Genomic DNA, 19317 nt, shown 5'->3' on the forward strand with positions numbered 1-19317 from the left:
AGCACCTTCAATGAGCAGGGTGGGGGGATTTCTTTTTAGGATGAGAACAATATGGGAAAAGCACAGGGCCTGAAAGGATACTGCAGTTCAAAAAGAGACCATTCCAAAGAAATCGAGGAAATGCTGCCTTCTAAGTTAGCTTTGCTGCAAGACACAAAACGTTTTAGAAAACTCCCGATTTTGTTTCCACCAAGATTCAGGAAAATATACACTGCATCTATGGGACCTCGAGAAGCAACCATGAAGAGGGAGTAATCTGATGTCAGAAGGATTTCCTGGATGTGAAAAACAAGAGTGCTGAATTGAAGGCTGGGATGAATTCAGGAAATGGCAGATCGGACAATCAGAAAATCAGAGTGGTCTATTAAACACATTTGTGGAAGTGCCCTAGAAATCAGAGAAGGACAAAGAGGATGAAATGAGAGAACATGGAAGCAACACAGAGTGGACAGAGAGAGGACCTCTCACTACTGCGAGACAAAGTAGCAAACGAGAGAAGCCACGCCTGCTCATTTCTGCTCGACGGCATAACTCCACAAGGCCCCCGACTCTGTGATGATGTGCAGCTCTCTGGAAAGATGCTTTGAGGACAAAGCAGGCCAGAGCATATGGCCTCCCAGGTCTCTTGCCTGAGTCTCTATTCTCCCTACAAGATAAATGACCCTTGTCCTTGCCTTTCCCAAACATAAGATGACGTCTGATGGGGTTAGTGAGGACGCCTCTGTCATCTCTAACCAGATGTATTCTCATGCCCAAACCTTTATGTGATTCTGCTTCAATGTCTCTTCTCAGCAAGTCTGATGTGATTCTGCAGGTGCTGAGCCCCCCACCTGCATTTAAGCTGGCTGAAACACTGTGCTGGGATTTGATAGGACCTCCCTGAAGGGCGGCTCCCGGGCTGCCGGCCTCCGTCGACAGTCCTCAGGAAGGCTTCTAAAGAAAATAAACCTGAATTCTTTAAAAGCTTGATCATTTTTCCTTTAGTCAACACTAAAAGTCTCAAAAGGAAGGCGAGAAACTGTGAAGAAGCACTAATAAAAGAAATACTGGGCTGGAGGAAGTGCCTGGGACAGCAACATCGAGTAAGGGCGACGTCCAGCCCTGGAGGCTGAAGGGGTTCAGGAACTGTCTCTCAAATGAAGCCAAGTCATTCCCACTGGGCTGCATGTTTCAGAGGGAGAGGACAGCCACTCCCACATCACGATCCCAAAGCATCCAGCCCAGGCCTGGCATCCAAATAGGGATCATCTGACCCCTCTGGCAAGGGTTTGCTTCTAGCACCTTTTCTGTGGGCTCCTGCTACTGGAGGGGGAAGAGAAAGTGAAGAAAAGCCCCCGCATTCTCTACTCCTTTTTTTTTTAAGACGGAGTCTCTCTCTGTCACTCTGTCACTCAGGCTGGAGTGCAGTGGCGCCATCTCTCCTCACTGCAAGCTCTGCTGCCTCCCGGGTTCACGCCATTCTCCTGCCTCAGCCTCCTGAGTAGCTAGGACTACAGGCGCGCGCCACCATGCCCGGCTAATTTTTTTTTTTTTTGTATTTTTAGTAGAGACGGGGTTTCACCATGTGTTAGCCAGGGTGGTCTCCATCTTCTGACCTCGTGATCCACCTGCCTCGGGCTCCCAAAGTGCTGGGATTACAGACGTGAGCCACCGTGCCCAGCCCCTTTTCTGTTTTAAACCTCACAATCACTGTTGGTTCCAGTGCCTCTGGTAACTCCAATACTCTTTTTTTTTTTTTTTTTTTTTTTTTTAATTGAGATGGACCCCTGCTCTGTCGCCCAGGCTGGAGTGCAGTGGTGCAACCTTGGCTCACTGCAACCTCTGCCTCCTGGATTCAAGTGATTCTCCTGCCTCAGCCTCCTGAGTAGCTGGGATTACAGGCGCCCACCACCACACCCAGCTAATTTTTTGTATTTTAGTAGAGACGGGGTTTCACTGTGTTGCCCAGGCTGGTCTGGAACTCCTGACCTTGTGATCTGCGCACCTTAGCCGCCCAAAGTGCTGGGATTACAGAGTGAGCCACCGCACCCGCCCTCTTTTTTGTTTTTTTGAGACAGAGTCTCACTCACTCTGTCGCCCAGGTTGGAGGGCAGTAGTGTAATCTCGGCTCATTGCAACCTCCACCTCTGGGGCTCAAGCGACTCTTCTGCCTCAGACTCCTGAGTAGCTGGGATTACAGGCATGCACCACAATGACTGTCTAATTTTTTGTATTTTTAGTAGAGATGGGGTTTCACTGTGTTGGCCAGGCTGGTCTCGACCTCCTGACCTCAATTGATCTGCCTGCCTCAGCCTCCCAAAGTGCCAGGATTGGAGGAAAGAGTCACCACACCCGGCAATATCCCCAATATTCTGTAGAACTATCCTGGACTTCAGCTTCCCTGTCTGTAAAATGGGAGGGTGCATTAAAGTAGGCAGACTGGTGGCAGTGGCCCAGGGCTATGCTTTCAGACTCAACACAAGAGAGTGCTGTGATCCATTAGCAATGTCTGCCAGGGGCTTTGGATGGGAGATGACTGGCTTGAGTGCCAGATACTTGCTATCCCTGCTAGAAAGTGTATTCAGTGCCTTAGAATGTGAACATTTTCTCATTGGAAATTCAGATCTGCTTCTCTCTGATCTTCCAACACTTCTTGATGAATGCTCCAAGTGGTATTCCTGTCTCCCAGGCATCAATGACAGGCCTTGCCTGAAGGGAAAAGGACTTTTTCTTTTTTTTCCCAGGGACAGTGCCCCCACCTTGAGTCTACCTGCCCTTGAGGTCACATGTTGGGGCAGAGCCTCAGCCCCAGGAGCCTGGCAGGTGGAAGGAGACTTTTCAGTTTTGGGTTGCTGGTGGCTGACCTGAGACCCTGACCACTACATCCACCCACAGAGCTGCTGTGGTAAGGCCTGGATGCATCATGTTAGGGGCTAGTGGGAGTACTTGGGACACGTGCGGTGTATGCCTTTGTCTTGCAAACCCAAAATCAGGATGCTCTTGACTCACAGTCTGAGAGCAGGGAACTGTGCTAGAAACTCAGCATGTTTTGGGAGACATATGGGAGGAATACCCCCAACTCCCCGCCTATCATCCCTACACCTTTCTCCAGCTAGGCTCTCCACTCCCCACTCTCCCCATCAGAGTGGCCAGCAGCGGGGAGCCTGCCACTCCCCTGGTTTGTCTCTATCACCTACAGAACAAAGCCCCACTCCTCGCCTGTCACATTACTGTGATCTGACCCTTGCCCACTGCTCCAGCCCCATCTTTCACTACGTCGTATGGATCGCTATATTATTTAAGAAAGTCAAATTGGGCCATAAAAGTAAGAGAAATAAATAAGGAAGACAGATGAAGCTAAGTACAGAAGACTTACACTAGACATAGTATACCAAGGAGAGCACCTGCATGCTGAATATAGGAAGGGACAGAGGGACCAAAGGCACTAAATAGCCACAAGGCGCCAAATATTGATGCTATGCTTAATATTCATGAGGCATATGGGACATTCAATATTTATTAGGTCTTAAGTCAGCCACCTATTGGTGATGGCTATTCTGACCCTCTGTGTCCCCTGCCCAAGAAATGCAGAGAAAGGTGTAGCTGTTCTCCAGGTGAACTGATGGCTGCAGCTGTGGCCAGGCACTCGCCCCTACACCGGGGAGAGGGCAAGTCTGTGCCACTGGCCCAAGTGTTTTCCATCGCATGGGCTCCTTGGTTCAAACTTCACTCCATCAGTAGCTATCCCATTTCCTTTCCCTGGTGTCTTGCTATGTGTTTGTAATTGATACACCATTAGCCAGGTGTGGTGGCGCACACCTGTAGTCCTAGCTACTTGGGAGGCTGAGGTGGGAGGAACACTTGAGCCCAGGAGGTTGAGGCTGCAGTGAGCCGAGATCACACCACTGCGCTCCAGCCTGGGTGACAGAGTGAGACCCTGTCTCAAAAACAAAATCAATACTCTAGGCCCCAAAATGAAGCATCTTAACTTAGCCTATGAATCTGTTCCAAAGCCTCTAGAATAGTTTGTCTGGTAGTGTACCTGGAGACCATAACTGCATCAAGGTCATTGCCTTCATGACATGTCACTCTCCCCAACCCTGCACTCTCCCCAAACACCATGCACTTTTTTGCCTCTGAACCTATGTTCATGCTGTGCCCTCTTCCCAGAATGCCCTTCCCCCTCAGTCATTTAGCAAAGTCCAACTGATCCTTCGAGGCCAGCTCTGATGTCCCGTTCCATAAGAAACCATCCTTAACTGTGCCAGGTAGATCTGTCACTCATCCTCTGGACCTCACCTGGATTACACAGATTCCATTCTGCAGCATGCGCTACACTGCTTTCTAATAATCTCTCTATGTGTCTCTCTCTCACTAAACGATGAATTTCCCGAGGACAGAGACCCCACCTGCTCATTTCTGCTTCCCTGGTCCCCTCACTGGTCCTCCTGTGAAGGAAGCCAGGCTTTAGATTGGTAGCAGATGGGTCCTTAAAGTTGTCATTTTAATCTGGACATTCCATTCACTTTATCACTATCATAGTTCAACATTTTGTTATTTTTTCTTTCGTAGGTGATTTTAATTTTATTAAAATTAATAACATTTTAATAAATTTTATATAAAATTATATATATGTTAATATATATTTTATATTAATGTTTTATTATAATATATATTATATATAGATATGTAATATACATATATATAAAATATATACACATATATACATGTGGTGAGGTCTCGACTCAGTGCCACCTCTGCCTCCTAGGTTCAAGTGATTCTCCCATCTCAGCCTTCTGAGTAGCTGGGATTACAGGCATGTGCCACCAGGCCTGACTAATTTTTGTATTTTTAGTAGAGATGGGGTTTCACCATGTTGCTCAGGCTGGTCTTGGACTCCTGACCTGAAGTGATCCACCTGCCTCGGCCTCCCAAAGTTCATCTGCTCCTTTGGCTGTCTCAATATGCACCCTTTCCAGAGCATGAGTGGGTACTCGCTAAACATATAATGGTAATTGAGTGGGTACTCGCTAAACATATAATGGTAATTGAGTGGGTACTCGCTAAACATATAATGGTAATTCCAGCTGTGAGTTTTATTGGATTATTGAAACAGATCTAGGAAGTAGGTAGGTACTATCATGTCCCCCATTTACAACGTGAGAAACCCAAGCTCAGAAAGGTTAAGCGACTTGTCTATAGTCACACACAAAGCTAGGGCTGGTGACCAGGGCTGTTGCTTTCGAGGCCAGACTTTCCTGCTGTACCCCACCACCTGTTCAGCGATGTAGTCATGAGGGGAATAATTCCTTATCAACTTGTGCAGAGGCTTAAAGACCTGGTGGACCTGAAACTGCCTCGGCTAGCTCCTGGCACACAGTAGGTTCATAAAAGGCTCGCTTCATCACACTTGACTTCAGATTGGTGGTGAGTGGATTAAATGCATTAACTCTTCGGTTCCCCAGAGCATGTATGTGAAGTAGCAAAGAGGCCTGGGTTACCTAGATGATTGTTCTGGCAACAGCAACATGGCCCAGGTGGGAACAGAGTCCTAGCATGCACCAGGTGAGCAAGGCAGACTCAGAACTCAGAGATGGGAACTGAGGTCAGAGAGCCACTGGGCTCCAGGGTTGGGGCAGAAGGAGGGTATGGTGAGGGGGTTAGGCACGCAGGTGACTGCAAGATAATTGTGCCTGGTGCAGGTGAGGGGGGCTGCATTACCCAGGGCTTGGAGAGCTGCATTTAGTAGGACACCTGCTAAATCCCTCTTGTCTCTGGGGATTGTTCAAACAAACACAGTGGTCCTGGAGCCTGTGTTTTGGTTTTTCTGGTTTTTGAAATGTTCTATGTATTAATTTTTAATTAGGAAAAGAAAAATAGTTGTTAAAAAAGAGTAGATAAAGTTTCATTCCTAATGTTATATTTTAAACAGCCAAATACAAAAATAATCCACATGTACAAAACAGATGAACCATAACAAAACTAAGCCAAAGCACCATAATAGAAAACTAAAAAAAAAAAAAAAAAAAAAAAAAAAATAGATGTTGGCGTAGGTGTGGTGAAAAGGTAACACTTCTCCACTGCTAGTGGGAATGAAAACTAGTACAGCCACAATGGAAATCAGTGTGGAGATTCTTTAAAGAACAAAAAGTGGAACCACCATTTGATCTAGCAATCCCACTACTGGGTATCTGCCCAGAGTAAAAGAAGTCATTACACAAAAAAGATCCTTGCTCAAGCATGTTTATAACAGCACAATTCGCAAAAATGTGGAACCAACCCAAATGTCCATCAATCAATGAGTGGATAAAGAAATTGTGGTATACATATACATATATATAAGATGGAATACTACTTGGCCAAAAAAATGAAGAAATTAATGGCATTCACAGAAACCTGGATAGGACTGGAGACTATTATTCTAAGTGAAATAACTCAGGAATGAAAAACCAAACATTATATGTTCTCACTCATAAGTGGGAGCTAAGCTATGAGGATGCAAAGACATAAGAATGATGCAAGGGACTTTGGGGACTCAGGGCGAAAGGGTAGGAAGAGGGTGAGGGAGAAAAGACTACAGACTGGGGCCAGGGGCAATGGCTCACGCCTGTAATCCCAGCACTTTGGGAGGCTGAGGCGGGTGGATCACGAGATGGTTAGGAGATCGAGACCATCCTGGCTAACACAGTGAAACCCTGTCTCTACTAAAAATACAAAACATTAGCCAGGTGTGGTGGCAGGCGCCTGTAGTCCCAGCTACTCAGGAGGCTGAGGCAGAAGAATTACTTGAACCCGGGAGGTGGAGGTTTCTGTGAGCCGAGATCGCGCCACTGCACTCCAGCCTGGGTGACACAGGGAGACTCCGTCTCAAAAAAAAAAAAAAAAAAAAAAAAAACCAAAAACATAAAAATAAATAAATAAAAATAAAGACTACAGATTGGGTTTAGTATATACTGCTGGGGAGATGGCTGCACCAAAATCTCACAAACCACCACTAAAGAACTTACTCATATAACCAAATACTACCTGTTCTCCCAAAACCTATGGAAATAAAAAATTAAAACAAACAAAGAAAAAAAAAAAAAAAACTAAGCCAAAGCAATCATCCAAATAGCAATCACCCAACTCAAAACAAACAAACAAGAAAACATCCAAAACACCCCCGAAGACAAAGCCCAGCATCTCTGAACCCCAGTAGCTGGCTCATCCCAGTGTCCTGGCTGTCGCCTTGTGGTACTCAGTCTCTGGAATGCTGCCTGGTCAAAAGGGGTTTAGGGCACTTACTTGATCATCTGTGGCACAGTGACCTTGGAATTTTCTTCAAACGCGTTCATCATGAGCCCATTGCATCGGATGTTATCCACACACTGGAATCAGAGAGAGGACCCCAGCGTGAGAGCTCTCCATTGCTGGACCCAGGCCCACCAGGAGCTCTGCCAACTGTAAAGTTCACATGCCTTGGCTTGACACAGGGTCCTCAAGCTTCAAGGGCATTGTCCTGGCAAAGGCAGGGTCAGTGTGGAGCATCCTTTAGACTTTGGCCAGAAGTCAAGTCTCAGTTGAGTGACCTTGGGGAACTTACTTGATCTCAAGTCTTGGTTTCCTTATATGCAAAGTGGGGATAATGACTTCTGCCTCACTGGGTTGACTGCAAACAACCACTGGGATGCAAAATGAATACATCTGCCACTGACCATTCTGTTGCTGATCTCTGGGGTCCAGTGTCAAGGACAAGATCAGATCCAAGATGATGTAGGATCTCTCTCCTGGGAGGCCAGCCCAGCAGGGCCTCTGCCCCGCTGCACGGGGGTGTTGAACTGTTCTCTCTGTGCTCTGACCATCACAGTGCCAACACTTGGATGCTGTGGATGGTTTTCTATATGAAGAATGCATGGGTGTGGGGTCCTGGGGAAGGCAAGGCTACTGGCAGGAGGGCCACAGATGATTGTACATTTCACTCGACCTCCAAAAATATTCAAAATGCAAATTTTGCTTTGAATAAAAAGTACCCGCCCAAACAAAAATAAAAGCTGCATCTCTTGGGGGGCCTGCCTCTTTTCCCCTGCACTGTCCCCTGCCCTGGGTCTTCACATTTCTGCCATGAGAGGATTTCTTCTTGGCATAGCGATGGGGAAGCCTTGGTGGCACATTACAGAATCTTCTGGTTTTGAGAATGTGTGTGTTGCAGGGAGGAGGGTGTCAAAGTCATTGGGAAGTAGCAACTGAGAGCTGGCACAGTGGGTGGTGGACCTCCCAGGCCCAGACTTCTGGGCAGGGCCAGGATCCCAATGAGGGAGGCTTCTGTCATTTGCGTTTCTCAGTCCCACTTCTCTCACCCACCTGACAATCTCTCTAGCTTTGGTTCTACCAGCGACTGCAGAACAAAGACTTGGCCAGGGGCTCAGAGTGTTATGGAGGCAGGAGGGCTTGGTGTAGGGGCCAGAGGACTCCCACCTTGACCCATTCACTGGCATCCACAACAGCTGCAAGGAGGGCAGAGGACTAGTGGGCACCCTCCGGGCAAGTAGCCCTGGGCCTTTGACGGCTGCAGCTCACTGGGGGTGTGAAAGGGCCAAGCTCAGGGTCTGCAGTTTTCTCCAGGGCTTCCTGGGTGTTTTGAAGACATGTGGGAAGACTCAGAACAGGCATGTGCTATGCATCGTCCTACCCGCCTTACTCCTCTGGGACTGTGAGATGGGCAGGTGGGCCAGAAGGAAGGCTGGGAGGGGCAGTCAGGGGAGCCTGGAAGGGGCACAAAACCAAGAAGGTGGGGAGTGAGCAAGGGCAGCCGTCCTAGATCCCATGAAGATGCTGCCCTGCCCTTTCAGTTCCTACAGGCACAGGCCTCCTGCAACCCTCTGGACCATGGTGGGGGGGGGGCCACCAACCTCCCTCCCCTTCTCCTGCTGTTGGCTGCTCTCCTACACCCTACCCCACAGAGAGGATGACCAAGGCTCCCAGCTGCTGGGATGGCACATCCCTGATCCATCACAGGCCCCTGCTGGGCTCAGGGAGGGGCTTGTCCTGGGGCTTGAACCCCGGTGCTGCTGACAACCTCTTTTTGGACTCAAGTCTCACCCCTTGTACTTTAGGCACCCATGGGCACTCTGGGTCTGCTCACTGGCACCTGGGAAAGTCTGTGCTTCCTGGTTAATGCTCCAAATAGGGCGAATGACCCTAATGCTTGCAGCAGGCCAAAGCAAAACTAAATCTTCCATGTGCATAGTTGAGGCTAGGTTTGATCTTAGGTAGCTGCCCCGATTCACTGAAGAAGCTACCCTCGGCTTTCAGGGAGACCGCTCTCTCACTGTGAACATTATTACATCTAATATGCTCAGACTTTTCTGTGCATATCAATTACCTGGGGCATGTACTAAAATGTGGATTTGCAGGTCATATGCCAACAATTTAGATTTGTAGGTCGGCAGGGTAGTGGGGAAAGGGGGAAGGGTCCAGGAAACTGAAGTTTTTAAAATCACCTTGCTAGGTGGTACAGATGCAAGAGGGGTTTCCAGACCACACTTTCAAGGTGACCCAGGGGACTGTAAATGGGATGGACTAGCTGAGCTCAGCTTTGGGTAGGGCTGTGGACTTGGAAGATTCTTGCATCTTTCTCTGCAGAACAGTGCAGCTACTCCGCCGCCCCTCCCCATCCCCCCACCAGCCAAGCCCCTGACCTGGTTAAGCATGAAGGGACCACTCGCTTTCAGGAACAGGTGACGCTACTCACCTGGCTGATGTCACTGGTCCACGCCGCCTTCTCCTGTCTGGACGAGGCCACTAGGATGACCGTAAAGGGCGGGGAATCCTTTGGCTCCACCCCGATTTTAAAATCCAAGTGATCTATGTCTTGGCTGGATCCTTTGGCTTCCAGTTGTAAAACATAAAGTTAGCAGCATGAATGTGGACACTTTTTCAGTTGGAAAATGTTTTATTGGTCCCTGTCTTACGTACCGGTGGAGGCTCTGCATTGGTAAGGCACCAGGCCAATTGCTGCTACTTTCAGAATATTATTTTTCTAAGTGGGGAATCTCCATTTCAAAGATGGAAAAACTAAGACGTAGCTTACGATCACTCAGGGGCAGTTCCGGATTCAGAGCAGGAGAGCCTTTAGGAATCAGTCTGCCCTCTGCCCTCCTTACACCAGTGGAGGTGAGGTCCCAGGCGAGGACTTGTCCAAGGCTCCCAGCAGGGTGGTGGCCAAGCCAGGGCAGGGCTAGAATGGGCCTCACAGCCAGGCCCTCCTGCTACCCCCAAGGTGGTTCTGGGGCCAAATGAGGAACTTCAAGATCTTAAACTTTTATGGATTGGACTGGACATTTAGTTCAGTTTAGAGCTCCCCAAAGCAAAAGTGAATCCAAGGTATTTTTATTACTGCTCTTAACCTGAAAATTCCTTGAAGTCTTGAAAGCTGTTTATTTGGAAAAACTAAGACCACGGCTTCAAGATTCTTTTCAATGCACTCACATTAATTGGGGATGCACTGAATGGGTTAATGGTGTAAAGGGCCTGCTTTGGCTCTGCTTTCCTCTGAAGCTCTATGGCTGTGTGATGTTGTGGTGGTTTCCTTCCCCCTCTGGGCTTCAGATGTCCTCCTGTACAACAGGAGTGGGACTTGATTTCTGAGGTTCCTGTCCCTTCCAGTTCTGACACCTGAGAATTTTAGGAGTCCTTGCTGGGCACGGGGGAGCCCATTGTCCTGGGACTGTGCTGGAGTCTCTGAGAAGTGGGTGCCTGTGTGTGAGTGTGTTTCAGGTGGGGGACGCTTGTGGCCAGGCTCCCACCTCCCTGGGCCTAGGAGGGTAAAGAGCCTTGGGGCCTGACAGTGCCACTTGAGTCTGGGCTTTCCTGTGGACCTGCTGTGGCCACGATGAAAGAAGGCTGCACTGGTAGGAAGGCTCCAGGTAAGCTGCCTCCTCGTTTATTCTTCCCTTGGGGAACCACTTGGTTTGGCCCTTACTGGAAGGGCATGAGGGAAGCAGAACCCAGTGGTAGCAGGGGCTGAACAGGGTGCATGCATGAGGGCATGTGTGTGTGTGTTTGTGTTTGCCAAGTGTGTGTGTGGCAACCCCCAGGCCCATGCCCATCCCCATGCCATGCTGGGCCTGTGAGGCTGAGGTGCTTCAGACACAGCCCACCCCAGGAGGCCCAGTCTGAGGAGGGAAAAGAGCACGGGTCCTGCTGGTGTCCCCACAGAGCAGGGCATCCAGAGGCATCTCTGAGGGTCTTGGCTTGGGGTCAGTGAAGAAGGGAGATGAGTGCCAACTTTGGCCCAACAGTAGTGATCACTCCCGCTAATCTGAATAATGACCCCACCTCCAATTCTGATGCCTTGGGAGGTAAATCCCATCAAACATCACAGCACCAAGGACTCTGCCCTCCGTGCACTTCCCCATTCAGCTCCATTTGAGTTGTTCAGTCCCTTCTCACTGAGGTCTTGCCTCCCCTCCTGGTCCCTGCTAGGGGATAGTTCCCTCTCTTAGGACCCTCAGCCCTGCAATCCCTCTGTCAGTGCCCCCTGCACATTCTTTCCTTTTCCACTGCAGGACAGAGATAGGGCTGGGTGTCTCCCTGGCTCCCAGCATGTGGCCCTGAGAGTCCTTATGCATGTCACATGCAGGTGCATGAATGAGGCGTGCTCACCGAGATGCCATGACCCCAAAACCTAACAGTGCCAACTGGCCCAGCAGCCCAAGGAGCTTGGAAGGAACAAGGAAGGTGGATCAGGGTCATCACCTGCTGGGCTGGGAGCTCTTTCTTTAAAGCCTCAGGCTCTGGTCTCTCCACACCTTATTGGAAGTACGAGGGGAGCAGAGCCCAGCTGTAGCAGGGACTGAATAGAGTGCGTGCATGAGGGCATGTGTGGACCTCCCCTCTGCACTTCAGCATCCTCCCTTCCTCCTAAAGAAACCAAAGCCTGGCCCAACCTTTAGGAGTGAGCATGTGTGTGTCTGTGCAAGCACACACATGCGCCCATGCAGCCTTCACACTCACCTTCCTCCTCCGTGCTTTCTGGCTCCTCCAATAAAGTGCAGTCAATGAGGGATATGACTCCATTCTGAAAAAGAGCAGCAGGGGCTACTTTGGATCGAGGGGTAGATGTGCTGGTTTAGGAGTCCCTGGATGATAGGGCTGGAAGGGACTTTAACAAGGAGCATCCATGTACACACACAGATGTATGGATATATTATATGCCAAGTGGATATTTTGCTTTTTCAGTGGAAGAACTTTATCTTCATATAAGAAGCTCAGTGAAGTGAGTCAAAGGGGATTGTCTCAGAGAGGCCTTCCCCAAACCAAGCTTGAGTTCAGGTCACGGGTGGAGTGGCCAGAACCTGGCCTGCTCGACCCTTTCTTGCTTCCACAGCAGTTCCAGGGCATCGCTTCACAGCCCTAAGTTTGCAGTGGTTTGAAATCCCCCATTTTGGGCCAAAGCTATCAGGTTACCCACAGGAAGACAGAGGCTGATCTTATGGGTATTGTAATTCTCATTTTACAGGTGAAGAAATGAAGACAGAGAAGTTGCATGCCTTGTTCAAGGTCCCCTGGCAAGTTAGCAGTGAGTCTGGAGAGAGCCTCAAGGGCCTGATCCCAGTCCTGGTCAGTTACTTATTTTTAATTATTAGGAATACCTGGAAAAATGCCTCCCATCCATGAGTGTGTGAGCATCTCTTGGGTAGGAGGTCCCTTGATATTGTAGTGAGAAATAAGAGTGGCCACAGCTGTGGTGGTTGTAAGACATGCTCACAAATTCTTTCACATTTTTCTTTTCAAAAAGCAAAGCCTAATTCCCTTCTTCTTGAGTGTGGGCTGGACTTAGTGGCTTACATCTAATTAAAAGAATAAATCAGAAGTGATGGTGTGCCACTTTGGAGACCACAGCCTCCTGCTTGCTCTCTTGCTGTCTCTTGCATCACCTGTTCTGGGGGACACCAACTGGCATGTTGTGGGGAGAGGTCTATGAATGAGGAACTGAGGCCTCCAGCCAATAGCCATGGAGGTGTGCCATCTTGGAAAAGGATAGGATACTCCGGCCCCAGTTGAGCCTTCAGAACACTGCAGCCCCAGCTGACATCTTGACTGCAAACCCCTGAGATGCCCTGAGCCAAGACCACCCAGATAAGTCGCTCCTGATTTCCTGACCCACAGGGAAACTGTGAGGTAATAAATGTTTGTTTTAAGCTACTACATTTGGGGGTAATTTATTATATAGCAACAGATTGAAGTGAAATAGCAATGAATGATAAGGAGACCTGGCCATGTGACTAATTTATATATGAAAACGCTTGCAGAGCAGGCTGCCCCTTGGGAGGCAAAGTGGACTGCCAAACCATGGATTTGACTTCTTGCTTTGCTCTTTGGTGGCCTTGGGTTAGCCCCCAGGACTAACCCACTGGGCCTCAAGCCTGCCCAGTGACATCACTGGGCTTCATCATTTGGAAAGCCCCATCTAGCTCTGACATTCTCTTACTTCAGGGTCTCAAAAATTCTTACAGTCGTTTTAAATCTTGCAGATCTGTAGTCTGCCCCCTTCAGAAAGGACTTAAGGCATTCTATTGCCACTTGTGATATTTCAAGAGAAGTGATTTGAATTTTAGCTTACGGCTATTGGAGAGCAGAGCACAGTGATTAAGAACACAGACTCTGGAGCCAGACTGGCTCAGTTCAAATCCCAGCCCTGCCATGTGCTGGCTTCTTCTGTCTTGCTTCCCTTATCTATATAAAATGGGGAAAATGATAGTATCTGTCTCAGTGGGCTGTTCTGGGAATTAAATATACATAATGTATTTGAGCGAGTTCTTGCCCCATAGTAAGCATTATGTAAGGGCTTGATATTAGAAATACAAGTTCATTATTACATAATTAAGAGTGACAATGTCTGTTATCCAGTGAGCATGCAGTGTGTACCTGACATGAGAACTCCCTCACTTACTCCTCACAGCACTCCTATGAAGAAGGTATTTCTACACTCTTTATGCAGATAAGGAAACTGAAGCCTGATGAGGCCTTGTGACTTGTCTGAGGTCACCTACTGGTAAATGGCAGTGCTGGGATTTGAGCTGATTTCTGAGTCCATGTTCTTCATCAATGTGCTAACAGACTTTTAAAACTAAAAACAGCTGGGTACGGTGGCTCATGCCTGTAATCCCAGCACTTTGGGAGGCCGAGGCTGGTGGATCACCTGCGGTCAGGAGTTCGAGACCAGCCTGGCCAATATGGTGAAACCCTGTCTCTACTAAAAATACAAAAATTAGCCAGGCATGGTAGCAGGTGCCTATAATCCCAGCTACTTGGGAGGCTGAGGCAGGAGAATTTCTTGAACCTGGGAGGCGGAGATTGCAGTGAAAAGAGATTGCGCCATTGCACTCCAGCCTAGGCAACAAGAACGAAACTCCATCTCAAAAACAAACAAAAAACCCCCCCAAACCCCCCCAAAAAACTAAACACAAACAAGCAAACAAACAAAAAACTCCAGATAAAATAAAACAAACATAAAAACATGCTTTTGGATTTTCAGAACCTTCGTGTCTTCAGTTTAACCTGTCCCCACTGACCCCTGCCACACCCCCAGCCTAGACACAGATCTTCTCAGTAGAAACTCCAGAGCTAATAAATAATGAAAGCTTTCCTTGATACATAATTTGGTTAAAACAGAAGTATTCAATATTTGTAAATTAATTTCCCCTTGTGCAGCCAGCCAGCTAATTTGTGGCTATGTGAACATAAGCAGTATATTCCCTGAAGCCATTGTTGGGTCTGTTAGCTCCGCAGGAGGTTACGGGCCAGGCATCCGGGGTCTGGAAGAATGGCTTCTCTGATGCTGTGGCTTAATTAAGAGCACCCTCTGGCCCTTTCCAGGCCACAATGTGTTCAGGCTTCCAAGGTGATGAGTGCAGGGCTGCGGGGACTGTAGCTCACAGAGGCAAGTGCTTCCTAATTGACAGCAAATCCACACCCACTGTGAGCTCAGCGCTAACTTATCTGTGCAATGTCTCTGTGAGGGCCAATGTCTCTATTTGATAGAAGAAGTGTGGACAGGGGCAGGAGTCTTTTCCAGGGTCACATGTGTGTAAGGGATGGAGCTGGGACTGATGTGGAGCTCAGAGCAATGAGACAAGCAGTGGGCTGTGTCGGGGGATAGGAGATCCTGCCCAGGTCACAGGCTTTACAGCAGAGGTGGCACTTGAACAGGCCTTGAGGGATGTGAAGGTGGTCTGCCAGGGGAGAGGAGGCTGTGTGGCTGAACAGACAGCATGAGAAAAGGCCCTGGGCCTATGAGGAGGCAGGAGCAGGTCTGAGATGCTCATTCCCTCCACCTTTAGGGATGAGCTGGTTAGCTGAGCATTGGGGGCCTCACACAGGGCTGCAAGGTCTAGAAGCTCCATGTGGAGAAGCTCAGCAGCCTCCAGGGCTCCTGTGCTGGAGGAGGGAATGCTTGAAAAGGTCACTGGGAGGGGATCTGTCAGAGCTCCCTTGGGGTGGAGATGAAAGAAAGGCTCTGAGTGATGCCTTGGCCCTCAGCCAGTGGAGGCCCTCCACCCTGCCCCTCACACACACCACACACAGACACACACACACACACACACACACCACACACACAGACACAAAAACACATACCCCACACACACAACACATATCTCACACATAGACACACACAGATACACACATACACACATCACACATACACACACTCATATACACACCACACACACATCACACATACATACACACATGTACACAGAAACATACATACACCACACACAGACACACACACATACACACATATACCACACCCACCCACAACATACATACATATAAACATACACAGATATACACATAGGTACACAGACATATACCACACACATACCCACCACACTTGTACACAGAAAGACAACACATATACACACACACATATGCCATATACCGTAGAGACACACACACACACTGAACACACACAAATGCACAGAGACACAACACACATACAAACACCTACACACACTACACACAAATACACATATCATATACATAAATACAGACACACATATATACACATACATACATACACACACCACACACACAGACACAAAGACATATACACATATATCCATACTGATATGGTTTGGCTGTGTCCCCACCCAAATCTCATCTTGAATTGTAGCTCCCACAATCCCCACCTGTCATGGGAGGGACCCAGTGGGAGGGGATCGAATCATGGGGGTAGGTTTTTCCCAAGCTATTCTTGTGATAGTGAATAAGTATCACAAGATCTGCTGGTTTTATAAAGGGCAGTTCCCCTGCACATGCTCTCTTGCCTGCTGCCATGAAAGACGTGCCTTTGCTCCTCCTTCGCCTTCCACCACGACTGTGAGGCCTCCTCAGCCATGTGGAACTGTGAATCCATTAAACCTCTCTTTCTTTGTAAATTACTCAGTCTCAGGTATTTTTTCATAGCAGTAAGAAAATGGACTAATACACACAGAGAGATATAAACACATACAGACACACACACATGTACATACACACCACGCACACATACACACACATGCATATACATATATACACACACACCACATATACAAACACACAGACACAAAAACACCACACATACATACACACAAACACACACAGACACACACACATGCACGCACACATGCCTTTTAGGGGTTTGTCCAGGTCCTCTGGTTCCTCTGCCCAGGTGCCCAGCGTGGGGAATCTGAGGCCCTCGGTTCTCACCTTCCCATCTCCCAGGATTTCACTAGTGGAAAATTGGTCAAGTTCTGCTCGCTCCAACTGGCCAAACTACGGGGTGTGTGTATATCTGTGCATGTGTGCATGCATATATCTCCAACACCCCTGCCCACCACCTGGGCCCATAGACCCTATGGCCAGGACAGCACCTGTGTGACCCTCACTGGGCAGCCCCCGAGCCCCTCTTCCGCAGCCCTTACCTTGGTCAGGTGAAGCTTCCCTCCAGAGCCTCTGGTACAGATAATCAGATGCTTAGAAAACAGGAAGCACTGTCGTTCACCCTCTTTCTTTAGGGAGAGAGACCCCAGGCGCCCTCTGGTGATCTTGCCCTTTTCAGACATGGGCACCTGGATGAGGGAACCTGTGGGTGGAAGAGAGAGACCCTGATCCCATCTTCTGGGGTGACCTTTGCCTCTGACCCAGCTTTGAAGGTTGAGATACTGGGGCAGCAGCAGTGGGACAAGTCCATTCTGGTTCCCAGTGGCAAATGTGTTCCTGGGATGCTCCTTTAGGCCTCTCTGCAGGGTCAGATGGTTGGGGGATGAGAGGTGACCAGAGAAGCTCCATGCAGTGCCCACTGATGTCCCAGCCAGGGGCTAGGGACTCAGCAAGTAAAGGAAACCCCAAAGGGCGTGGCCCATGTGGTGAGATTGAAGGGCTGGGCTGAGGTCTGGGGATGGCAGGGGGCTGAATAAGTGGGGAACCGGCTGCAGGCCCCAAGGGGTTAACAAGATACATTGCACTCCTGCTGGGAACTGCTTAGGGCAAAACCTGCCTCCCATCCTATTTGTAAAAAAGATAGCTACTAAGATTAAAAAAAAAAAAAAAAAAAAAAGATACATTGCACTCCTGTTGTCCACAGCCATGGTAGACATCACCAATCAATCACTGCACCATACTGCGGAGCTCAGACAGAGCCTCTCAGTCCTCAGCACAGCACTCTAGGAAGCCATTACTGAGCAGAGTAGGTGCCTGTCATGAAAGCCATTGCTGCCCTACTCTGGTCTCCCCACCCTAATACATACCCTATGGGACCCTCCCCACTGACATCCACAGCTACTCACTGTCCCCAGGATTCAGGCACTCGAGGCCTTCCACCGGTCTGGCTTGGGCACACCTCCCAGCCTGCCCTCTTACAATTGTCCCCTTCTTCTGCCTCACATGTAGTTCCGGGTCAAGTTAGCCTGAGTGTCACTCTTAGTTCTGAAAAGCCCTTCCTTCACTCTGTCTTCCCTGTGAATTCCTGCTTATCCTTGGGAAAGCCCTCGTGACTCTCTTGGTTCTGCTCCAGGCCACTGCTCTGCCTCCTGCATCAGGGAGATCCACCTGGCACACGTTCCTGCATTTGTCCCCTCATGACTCTCTCCCTCTGTACAATAGGCTTCTGGAGGGCAGGGCCGGGGCTATTCTCTGAGTGTCCCCAGAACGCGCTGTAGGTCTGGAATGAGCAGGGCAGGTATCAGTGTTGGCTGCATGACTGACAAGTGAGAAACACCTTGCAGAATCCACTCATTTTGTCTTCAGGTCCAGCCCAGCTGGAGAGGGAGAAAATGCCTTGGCTCAGGGTGATGGAGCAGATTTCTGGTCTGTGGGGATACTGGCCACCCCAGGAGGGGTCATTTCTTGGGCTACTTCCAAGCCAGGTCCACTTGGGGTTCCTTCAGAGGGGGCCTAAAATACTATGTGAGAATACTTCTGGCATAGAGAACGCCCAACACAGCCCGAGGCGAGCTGAGAAACAGGCAGGGCTGGCTCTGAACTCAGCAGGTCACAGGGTGGGCCTGGGGAAGGACATAGGGGCCACCACACACAGGGGCTGGGACAAAACTCTGAAAAGGAGATACCCTTGTCCAAGGCAGCTGCATAGGCCAGCGGGAGGTGCTGGCAAGTATTTCATTAGGCAGAGAATCCCAGGGCTACAGAGAAGAGACTCTGGAGGTCCGTTTGAGGTAGAGGTCACTTGTGAGGCATGCCAGCAGGAGCTTAGTCTCCCACAAAACATGGAAGTTGAATGTGATGAATTTCAAATGCATTGCAGTTCTGATGTCAGTCCCCTGAGCCACAGAGAGCCTTCACCCGCCTCTCTCAACCGGGCTGTGCCTCTTAATCACTGCTCTCAAGGGAAGCAAGGCTAAAGTGTGGGAAAGACCTTTTACCCATGAGAATCACTGTGAAAATGGTCTCTCTAAAGCAGCAGAGGATGATGAGGAAAGGACAGGGGAATGGACCCAACACTGACCTCCTCCCAGACACTGAAAATGCTTCTGATTCACAGAGACAACTGTTAGCTGTCCTCATCCCCCGCCCCATACTTTCTCCCCAAAAAGGACATGTCGATGTTTACTATGACACACAATAGACAAACCAAGGCCATCTGGGTAGAATTCTGTTTACATCTGGAGAGAAGGAAACTGTGAAAACCAATAATATCTGCATCTATATGTATAGATACTGACATCTACATATAGCTGTTGCATTCCGCCAGCAGCCCGGGAATATTCTGCAATCACATTGGCAGGTCTTGGCATGTGGCAGCCAAACCAACTGGTGGTGTCCCCGAGTGCCACCTCCCTCCTGCTGCTGGGGCCC

General features: G+C 49.0%; 1 protein-coding gene across 9 annotated transcripts in view; it reads right to left on the minus strand.

Annotated features, from left to right (window-relative positions):
• The window catches only part of RASGRF1 (Ras protein specific guanine nucleotide releasing factor 1), a 320023-nt gene that overhangs the window by 50038 nt on the left and 250668 nt on the right, over nt 1-19317 (minus strand). For all 9 annotated transcript variants that reach the window (XM_073996501.1, XM_073996502.1, XM_045395885.2 and 6 more), the window contains 4 exons: nt 16929-17089; nt 11974-12037; nt 9710-9846; nt 7264-7346 (listed from right to left, as the gene is read on the minus strand). In XM_073996501.1, the coding sequence (XP_073852602.1) occupies nt 7264-7346; nt 9710-9846; nt 11974-12037; nt 16929-17089 (445 nt within the window). The remainder of the gene's footprint in view (nt 1-7263; nt 7347-9709; nt 9847-11973; nt 12038-16928; nt 17090-19317) is intronic.

The sequence above is a fragment of the Macaca fascicularis genome, chromosome 7 (assembly GCF_037993035.2).
Source record: "Macaca fascicularis isolate 582-1 chromosome 7, T2T-MFA8v1.1".
Lineage (NCBI taxonomy): Eukaryota > Metazoa > Chordata > Mammalia > Primates > Cercopithecidae > Macaca > Macaca fascicularis.